Source organism: Eriocheir sinensis, chromosome 61 (genome assembly GCF_024679095.1).
Source record: "Eriocheir sinensis breed Jianghai 21 chromosome 61, ASM2467909v1, whole genome shotgun sequence".
Taxonomy (NCBI): domain Eukaryota; kingdom Metazoa; phylum Arthropoda; class Malacostraca; order Decapoda; family Varunidae; genus Eriocheir; species Eriocheir sinensis.
In genome coordinates this window covers 6899234-6910136 of record NC_066569.1, presented here as the reverse complement: position 1 = coordinate 6910136, position 10903 = coordinate 6899234, and the positions used below count along the sequence as shown (strand labels likewise).

At 43.2% G+C, this 10903-nt stretch overlaps 1 protein-coding gene across 1 annotated transcript in view; it reads right to left on the bottom strand.

Moving 5' to 3' along the window:
* LOC126986293 (protein TsetseEP-like) overlaps window positions 1–2787 on the bottom strand; it is an 11685-nt gene extending 8898 nt beyond the window's left edge. The window contains exon 1 of the mRNA XM_050842272.1: window positions 2639–2787. Coding sequence (XP_050698229.1) covers window positions 2639–2653 — 15 coding nt within the window. The 5' untranslated portion in view covers window positions 2654–2787. The remainder of the gene's footprint in view (window positions 1–2638) is intronic.
* Between the last annotated feature and the right edge of the window lie 8116 nt (window positions 2788–10903).

Sequence of the window (10903 nt, the reverse complement as noted above, 5' to 3'; positions counted from 1 at the left end):
ACGCTTCTAGAAATTAAACCCAATTCCCAATAGATGTGGTTAGGTTTACAGGAGCTGCCTTGTGTAGACCTACGGCCTCTTGCATACTCCTTATGTTCTATTGCTTAAGCTTTTAGAAATTAAACCCAATACTCAAAAGGTGTGGTTGGGTTTATAGGAGCTGCCTTGTGTAGACCTACGGCCTCTTGCATACTCCTGATGTTCTATTGCTTTAGCTTCTAGAAATTAAACACAATTCCCAAAAGGTCTGGTTGGGTTTAGAAATTAAACCCAATACTCAAAAGGTGTGGTTGGGTTTATAGGAGCTTCATAGTATAGACCTGGCCTCTTGCATACTCCTTAGGTTCTTTTGTTAACTCTTATGCTCTTATGTTCTATTAGTGACGCTTCTAGAAATTAAACCCAATACCCAAGAGGTGGGGTTAGGTTTACAGGAGCTGCCTTGTATAGACCTACCGGCCTCTTGCAGACTCCTTATGTTCTATTATTGAAGCTTCTAAAAATTAAACCCAATACCCAATATGTAGGGTTAGGTTTAAAGGAGCTGCCTTGTATAGACCTGACCTCTTGCAGACTCCCAATGTTCTTGTGTTCTTATGTTCTATTGGGACGCTTCTAGAAATTAAAATCAGTACCCAGTAGGTGTGGTTTTAAAGGAGCTGATATGTATAGTCCTAACCTCTTGCAGACTCCCAATGTTCTTGTGTTCTTATGTTCTATTGGGACGCTTCTAGAAATTAAAATCAGTACCCAGTAGGTGTGGTTTTAAAGGAGCTGCCTTGTTTAGTCCTAACCTCTTGCAGACTCCCAATGTTCTTGTGTTCTTATGTTCTGTTGGGACGCTTCTAGAAATTAAAATCAGTACCCAGTAGGTGTGGTTTTAAAGGAGCTGATATGTATAGTCCTAACCTCTTGCAGACTCCATATATTCCTGTTTTCTTAAGTTCCATTAGTGACGCTTCTAGAAATTAAACCTGATGCCATATTTGTGCGGATCCTAAAATGAATGCATTGATTTCCTGCACGTGGGTCAAGGCAAGGCTCACTAAGTCGCCAAAATCACTTTCACAGCTGGACCTGCTTAGAGAGTGTTGCCCAAGGAGTCAGGAACAGGTCTGCACCGATGATTGTTACTATTTATGTTAACCAGGGCTCCCACCGTCCTTGAGGTCACGTGTCTCATGTCTCACAAATGTATACGATGGTCTGGGATATATTTAGACCGGCACACTATCCGCCTATGACCCTATGTGGTGGAATGTTTAGCGTCCCTAGATACGAATTCACTGGGGTGGGTTGGGTAGTCGGCGCGTAACCCACCCACCCAGCTGTTCATCTCTTTCGGACTGGTCGATAATTGGGTACCTGGGGAAACCTGGGGAAGGTAAACTGTGGTAACGCTTTGTCCCGGGGTGATGGGTTACTTCCCTTCACAAACGCAAGGGTCGATGTGAAGGAGATGAGCACCGAGGCCACGCGTAGCTTTAATGTATGCACCCGACTTTGCTGTCTAAAGAAGATAAGTAAATGAGCAAACCTTTTCAGCGCACATATTTTTGTCTTAGAGATTTATACGTTTAAAATGAACGCTACGGTTTTGAAATATTAAAAAGAGAGAGAGAGAGAGAGAGAGAGAGAGAGAGACAGAAGAGAACTAGCAGAAAACATAAGGCCGTAATGTTTCTGCAACGGCTGACAATTCTAACACGAAAAACTGTGTCCTCCTTATCCATGAACTTTTCTAACCTTTTCCTGACGGTTCGCTCTCTGCCACCATCACCACTGTTCTCGCCACCATCGTCACCACTCGTGAGTCGCCAAGCACCACTACGACCACCACTGACATTACTGAACCAGATACCACCACCACGACCATCACCACCAAAGGGGTACGAACCGGGGAGCCTAAGGGTGCTGCAGCCCACCACATTCTAGAAGATCAAAAATTTTCGGGCGGAGCAGCCATCGTAGCGGCCTGACAGGACTACTGAACTGGCGGCTCGTGGGCAAAATGTGGCCCTTGGGTGGTTTTTCATATTAGCCATTTTACTCTTAGCCTCCCTTAAGAATAGATAGGCCTAAACTGTACTTTTCTGTCTTAATTAATAGCCAGTGCCGAGAGGCTGAACTGAACATCCCATACGTAATAATGGGCAGCCTCATAAACTGTACGTGTCTAGTACTGGTACACGTTATGCGTCGGCAACACTGCAGAAATATGGGTCAAATTTAGCAATTAACTTTCATATATATATATATATATATATATATATATATATATATATATATATATATATATATATATATATATATATATATATATATATATATATATATATATATATATAATTGCTTGAATTTACAGGCAAAACATTTTTTTCCGGCAAACAGTTTTCGTCCCCCAGATGAGAGGTGTTCCGTCCGCGTCTGATCACCACTACAGCGTCACACCCACCATCACCATAACGACAACCACTACATACACACAGACACACAAGCACTTAGATCTTTTCCAGTTCAGAAGATCCACAAACATAGGAAATAATAGCAACGGTGGGGGAAAACAGCGATGGTGGTTGAGGCAATGTTGGTAGCGATGGTGGTGGCGATGGTGGTGGGTCCTGGCAGGCTCACTCACCAGCGCTCCCAGCATGACGAAGGAGCTGCAGGAACCCGTAGGAGTGAGAAGGATATCACTGCAGGACCAGGAGGAGGAGGAGGAGGAGGAAGAGAGGTCAACGAAGAAGTGAGCACGAGGCTTGATCTGGCGGCCTTATATGTCCTCTCTCTCTCTCTCTCTCTCTCTCTCTCTCTCTCTCTCTCTCTCTCTCGTGTGTTTTTCTTCTTATTTCTTTGTCTCATTTATTTATTCTTCTCTGTTTACATCCTTTGTTCCTCCTCCTCCTCCTCCTCCTCCTCCTTCTCTTCATTTTTAACTTTTCCTTTTCCTTTCACTTTCATTTGACGTGGATTACTTCTTCTTCTTCTTCTTCTTCTTCTTCTTCTTCTTCTTTTTCTTCCTCTTCTTCTCTTCTTTATCATCATCCACAAGCTTGCACCATCACCACACACACACACACACACACACGCACACACCTTGCATCACGTATACCTGTCCTAGCCTTGTCTTACCTTGTGTCTCCCTCTCAGGTGACCTTATTGCCCAAGACCTCTCTGTCATCCTTAACCTCCTCCTCCTCCTCCTCCTCCTCCTCCTCCTCTTCCTGCGTGCCTCTTCTTGTGATCCAGTTCTCATCCTTCTCCATATCCTCCTTATCTGAGTTATCTCCTTTTTTTCTTCTTCCTCTTCTTCCTCTTCTTTTTCTTCTTCTTCTTGTTTTTTTTTTCGTTTTCTTGTTTTTGTTCTTAATTGTTCTTCTTTTCCTTCTTCTTCTTCTTCTTTTCTTCTTTTTTTCCGTCTGCTTTTTTATGTTCTTATTGTTGTTTTACTTTCTTGTTCTTTTTTTTTTATTAGTCTTCCTCCTCCATCTCTTCCTCTTCCTCCTCCTCCTCCTCCTCCTCTTCCTCTTCCTCTTCCTCGTCTCGTCTTGTGATCCAGTTTCCATCCTTTTCCATATCCTCCTCCTCCTTCTTCTTCCTCTTCTTCTTCTTCTTCTTCTTCTTCTTCTTCTTCTTCTTTCTCTTCTTTTAACTTTTGCTTTTCCTCCTCATCCTCCTTCTCCTCTTCCTCCTCCTCCTCTTCCTCCTCCTCCTCCTCCTCCTCCTCATCATCATCATCAGTGTGTGTGTGTGTGTGTGTGTGTGTGTGTGTGTGTGTGTGTGTGTGTGTGTGTGTGTGTGTTCGTGTGTGCGTGCGGCCTTGACAGTCTTCACCAAAGGAGAGACTTATATATACCGTTAAAAATAATTAGATGGAAAAAAAAGAATCGAGACAGAAGGAGCGAGGTGAGCAGGTCCTCTCTCTCTCTCTCTCTCTCTCTCTCTCTCTCTCTCTCTCTCTCTCTCTCTCTGGCTGACTCGCTCGCTCGCTCGCTCTCGCTCTCGTCAGATGCAGAGAGAGAGAGAGAGAGAGAGAGAGAGAGAGAGATTTACAGCGACGCGCATCAGAGGAATAGGAAGGAGAGGTGTGAAGGATAAGGAGAGAGAGAGAGAGAGAGAGAGAGAGAGAGAGAGAGAGAGAGAGAGTAAAAGTGCCCAAAACATGCAGTATCAAGTTTAAATGGCGACGTTTTTGCTTTTATTATTATTATTATTATTATTATTATTATTATTATTATTATTATTATTATTATTATTATTGTTGTCATTACTGTTTAGCGATTCCTTCTTTTCTCACTTCCTCACTCTTCTTGTTCACCTCCAAAAAATTTAAGAGCTGTTATCTACAAAAAAAAAAAAAAAATCCTTCCTTTATTATTGCACTCTCAGCTGTCCACCTCACGGAAATCATTGAGGAGAGTTGTACAAAAGTGATTCCTTCCTTTTCTCTTTCTCCTTTATTTCACCTCACAAAGATACAAGAGAGGAGATTATCTATAAAAAAATTCTCGCTTTCTCGCTTTCTCGTTTTCTCGCTTTCTCGCTTTACCTCGATCTCCTTTATTTCACCTCACAAAGATACAAGAGAGGAGATTATCTATAAAAAAATTCTCGCTTTCTCGCTTTACCTCGATCTCCTTTATTTCACCTCACAAAGATATAAGAGAGGAGATTATCTAAAAAAAATCATTGAGGTGAGTTCTACTAAAGAGATACCTTCCTTCCTTTTCTCCTTCTCCTTTATTTCACCTCACAAAGATACAAGAGAGAAGAGTATCTAAAAAAAAATCATTAAGGAGAGTTGTACAAAAGTGATTCCTTCCTTTTCTCTTTCTCCTTTATTTCACCCCACAAAGATACAAGAGAGAAGATTATCTAAAAAAAAATCATTAAGGAGAGTTCTACTAAAGAGATTCCTTCCTTCCTCGCTTTCTCTCTCCTTTATTTCACCTCACAAATATACAAGAGAGATTATCTAAAAAAAAAAAAAAAACCCGCTCTATCATTACCCTCAATTGCTCCCCACACGAGAATAAAGAAAGGAGAGGTCTACTTTTTATCATGTTTTGCCTATGGCGCCGGTAGGATTTTTTTGGTGAGGCTTGATGGTTGGCCCCAGCTCGTTATGGCGCGGACAGGTGTTTATAGTTGCGCCATCTTGCTCCACTCATGCTGTCCCCCGGAGCTCATCTTGGATCCTATTTTCAGACAGAGAATGTAGAGTTCGGGATTTTTTAGTGTTTTAGGCCACTCGGCGCTGACTGAAAATTGTCCGAACAGTACCCGCACGCAAACCACGCAGCCACCTTCTCCCCGCGCACACAATATTATTCCTTCATTTCTCGCTTCGCCTCCTCGGTTCCCTCACAAAAACAAGGGAGGAGAGGTCTGCATAATCGGTCGCTTTTTGCCGTTTCTTCCGTAACATGGTAGTGGATGGGTGGACGGGCCCCTTCACTGCCAGGGCCGCGGGGAAGGGCGGGGGGCGGGGCGGCGGGCACTGACCTACTTTGTACGGGCTAACCTTTCCACGACACCCATCTGGACACGTGAGGAGACCGGTCACTACCACCACAACCACCATCACTACCACCATCATCACCACCACCACCACAACCACCATCATCACTATCATCACCACCACCACCACTATCATCACCACCACCACCACAACCACCATCACCACCACCAGCACCTGACATTACCACTCCTCACCACTATCACCAATACCATCCTCACCACTAGACATCACTACCACCACCACCACCACTACTACCATCATCACCACCACCACCACCATCATCATCACCACTATCTCCACCACCACCAGACATCACTACCTCTACCACCACCACTACTACTACTACTACTACTACTACTACTACTACTACTACTACTACTACTTTTACTAGACGCGTTATTCAAGGTCGTTTTTTCTTCAAGTTTTTCGCCCTATTATAGAAAATTGCTACTTTACAAATTCTCTCTCTCTCTCTCTCTCTCTCTCTCTCTCTCTCTCTCTCTCTCTCTCTCTCTCTCTCTCTCTCTCTCTCTCTCTCTATATTATTTAAGGCCTCCTCCCCCTCCCTCTCCCTTCCCCTCTCCCTCCACCTCCCCCTTCCTCTCTCTCCCCCTCCATCTCCCCTTTTTCTCTCTCTTTCTCTTTATCTCCAGTCACCTTCCACTGTTCCACTTCCCTCCATACCTCCTCCCCTCCTTACTCCCCTTTCCCTTCTCTTCCCTTCCCTTCCCTTTTCCTGCGTCCTTCAGTTCTGGTTATTCCCTTTTCCTCCCTTTCTCTTCCCTGTCTCGCCTTTCCCTTTCTGTTTCTCTCCTATTTCATCTCCCCTTACTCCCTTCCCCTCTTCCTCACTTCTCTGTTCTGCGCCATGTTCTCTGTTCTTCCTTCCTCTCTTTTAGTGTTCTTTTTTTCTTTCCCTTTCTCATCATGTTTCCCTTTCTCCTTTTTCCTTGTCTTCGTCTTCCTCTCTCCCTTTCTTCTCTTACCTCCTCCTCACTCCCTCTCCCTCTCTCCCTTTCTTCTCCTCTCTCCTCTTCTCTCTCCCTCCTTTTCCTTTCCTCTCACTACCTCTCTTCCTTTCTTCTCTCTCCTCTCTCTCCCTTGCTTCTCCCTCCTCCTCCTCCTCCTCTCCATCTCTCTCTCTTCCTCCCAAATTTGCCTATACAAACTAACAACACCTGCTGACCTTAATCTTCTATAGTGACCTTTAATGACCCAACCAGAAAAATTAGGTATGAACGGAGTGACCTTAAGAATCAGTGACCTCGCCCTGCACTCTCGCCTGTGACCTTTCGTGCGCCTGTAATGACTTGGGGACGGAGAAAGGTCAAAGAAAGGAACTGCTATGGATGTGTAATGAGCGGCCTGACCTTACCTAAGAGAAATATGACTTTTGTGTTTAGAATGTTTGTGATGAAAATAAAACCACGTGACCTTATAGTACAGAAAAATATGGTAGTAATGACACCATCTTTAAAGTCATGAAGGAACTCTCGGAGGTGATTTGTAGCCATTTAGAAATCATAGAAAAAAATAGTGATGTTAATATAGAGACGTTCATAACTGTTGTAGGAAAAATATGTTAGTAAGGACACGATCTTCTGAAACTATGAAGAAATGCTCTCTTAACTTATCCATTGCCGAAAAGAAAAGAAAAAAGAAAACAGAAAAAGAAAACATAAGAACATAAGAGCATAGGGAAACTGCAAGAGGTCGGGTCACAGAATCCCCCCACTACTCACGATGGGTGAGGTGTAGTTTCAGGGGTTACAGGTAGAGGCTTGATCCTCGTTATACCGGCGGTTCTAGGCACGCATCCAGCACCCCGTCACCTTACTGCACCCACACCTCACTGCCACCTGTCGTCCTCGTCCATGTAGCTATCCAGTCTACTCTTAAAACAAGCTATCGTCCCTGCACTAACTATGTGATTGCTGAGTCTATTCCATTCCCCCACCACCCTATTACTAAACCAATGCTTGCCTATATCTCTCCTAAATCTATACTTGTCTAATTTAAATCCATTACTGCGTGTTTTATCCTGCTGGCTAATTCTCAGGACTTTACTTATATCGCCTTTGTTGTAACCCTTGACCCATTTGAATACTTCTATCAGATCTCCCCGCACTCTTCGTCTCTCTAGTGAATGTAAGTTTAGATGTTTCAGCCTATTTTGATATGGGAGGTTCCTCAGCCCCTGAATCATCTTGGTCATCCTCCTCTGAACTGATTCTAGCAAGTTGATGTCCATTCTGTAGTGTGGGCACCAAAACTGGACAGCATAATCTAAGTATGGCCTATCTAACGCTAAATAGAGTCTAAGGATGACCTCTGAAAGTCTGAGGATGACCTCTGAGAGTCTGACAGGTAAAGAAAGAAAAAAAAAAAAATCAGGATAATAGACTGACCTAAATTACTACCACTACTACTACTACTACTACTACTACTACTACTACTACTACTACTACTACTACTACTATTACAACTACTACTACTACTATTACAACTACTACTACTACTATTACTACTACTACAACTACTACTACTACTACTACTACTACTACTACTACTACCACTACTACTACTACTTCTATTTCTACTACTACTACTACTACTACTACTACTACTACTACTAATAATAATAATAATAATAATAATAATAATAATAATAATAATAACGATAATGATAATAATGATAGAATGACCTCGCCACAGTGACCTTCAGGATGACGTACATGATCGTGACCTTGAAGAACAGGTACGCAAATAAGTGCCCTCAATTAGCGTGCCTTGACCAGCAACACACACACACACACACACACACACACACACACACACACGCGTCAGTGATTCTTGAAGGAGCAGTCGATTGGTGGGTTGCCAACTCTTAAAAGGCCTCAAGAAGAAGAAGAAGAAGAAGAAGGAGGAGGAGGAGGAGGAGGAGGAGGAGGAGAAGAAAATAATAATAATAATAATAATAATAATAATAATAATAATAATAATAATAATAATAATAATAATAATAATAATAATAATAATAATAATAATAATAATAATAATAATATGAAGAAGAAAGGGAAAAGAAGAAATAGAAGATGAAGAAGCAGAAGAAGAAGAAGGAGAAGGAGAAGAAGATAAAAAATAATAAGAGGAACAACAACAACAACAACAACAACAACAACAACGACGACAACAACAACAAAGATCAAAAGTAAAACAGCTCTCTCTCTCTCTCTCTCTCTCTCTCTCTCTCTCTCTCTCTCTCTCTCTCTCTCTCTCTCTCTCTCTCTCACACACACACACACACACACACACACACACACACACAAACAAACACACACGTACGTCAGAGAGAGAGAGAGAGAGAGAGAGGAAAGCCCCGCAACCGTTCAGCAGAAATGTTTATATAGTTCTGCGAAAGTCTTAAAATACTCGCTTTGTCTTGTAAATAAATCTTTGCTAAATATAAAGTGCAGGGCTACGTACTTTTCCCTTAGAGATAGGCTATACTCTCTCTCTCTCTCTCTCTCTCTCTCTCTCTCTCTCTCTCTCTCTCTCTCTCTCTCTCTCTCTCTCTCTCTCTCTCTCTCTCTCTCTCCACTAATCTTCCTTCTTTCCTACTCTCCTCCCTTCCTTCCTCTCTCACTGCTTTTCTCTCCCCTTTTCCCTTTCCTCCATTTCCCATTACTCTCCCCTCTCTCTCTCTCTCTCTCTCTCTCTCTCTCTCTCTCTCTCTCTCTCTCTCTCTCTCTCTCTCTCTCTCCACTAATCTTCCTTCTTTCCTACTCTCCTCCCTTCCTTCCTCTCTCACTCTGCTTTTCTCTCCCTTCCCTTTTCCCTTTCCTCCATTTCCCATTACTCTCCCCTTTTTTCCTCTCTCTCTCTCTCTCTCTCTCTCTCTCTCTCTCTCTCTCTCTCTCTCTCTCTCTCTCTCTCTCTCTCTCTCTCTCTCTCTCTGGGTCTATTCCTGTGCACCATTCAGTCTGACGTATGTGTTTGTTTGTGTGTATGTGTGTGTGTGTGTGTGTGTGTGTGTGTGTGTGTGTGTGTGTGTGTGTGTGTGTGTGTGTGTGTGCACCTAACAAATGCCACGGACGCGATACAAGTACCATTCACGTTCCTACTTGGTGACAAACGTAAAGGCTTTAATGTTAAGAAGTCTCAAGGTAACAATCAAGGCCCTCTACTTCCTTATTCACCATTCTTATTAATCCTTTCTCTTTATTATCTGCCCTGTACGGAGATGAGCACTGGGGCAACGCGTAGCTATGGTATATGCCCCTAGTTTAACCTTTACTGATATGAACTAATGTAGACTTGTACCTATATGAGAGAGAGAGAGAGAGAGAGAGAGATAACGCCAGGGTGAGAAAGGAAGGAAGGAAGGGAGGAAAGTAGGAAAGAAGGGAGATAAGTGAAGGGAGAGAGAGGGAGGAAAAAATTAGCAAAGGAAGGAAGAAAAAAAAAGGAATTAAAGAGAGAGAGAGAGAGAGAGAGAGAGAGAGAGAGAGAGAGAGAGAGAGAGAGAGAGAGAGAGCAATAAATATGAAGTATCAACATATTTCGAAAACCACTTGATCTTCCATATAAGGCATAGGCTAACAGGTGGAGAGGGGAAGGGTTGGTAATGGGACAGGTGGAGAGGGGAAGGATTGGTAATGGGACTGGTGGATAGGGGAAGGATTGGTAATGGGACTGGTGGATAGCGGAAGGATTGGTAATGGGACTGGTGGATAGGGGAAGGGTTGGTAATGGGACTGGTGGATAGGGGAAGGATTGGTAATGGGACTGGTGGATAGTGGAAGGATTGGTAATGGGACTGGTGCATGGGGAAGGGTTGGTAATGGGACTGGTGGATAGGGGAAGGATTGGTAATGGGACTGGTGGATAGGGGAAGGATTGGTAATGGGACTGGTGCATAGGGGAAGGGTTGGTAATGGGACTGGTGGATAGGGGAAGGATTGGTAATGGGACTGGTGGATAGGGGAAGGATTGGTAATGGGACTGGTGGATAGGGGAAGGGTTGGTAATGGGACTGGTGGATAGGGGAAGGATTGGTAATGGGACTGGTGGATAGGGGAAGGGTTGGTAATGGGACTGGTGGATAGGGGAAGGGTTGGTAATGAACAATCAAATGAGGGAAACAGTAACCTAGCAATCAGAGGAACAATATCTAATTTTACACTTCATACACTGACATCTGATTCCTTTTACCTGTGTTCCTCCCTCAGGTAACACACGGAAGACATATTTCAGTATTGATTAACCTGAACAATCAAATCAGGGAAACAGTAACCTACCAATCAGAGGAACAATATCTAATTTTACACTTCAGACACTGACATCTAATTCCTTTTACCTGTGTCCCTCCCTCAGGTAACA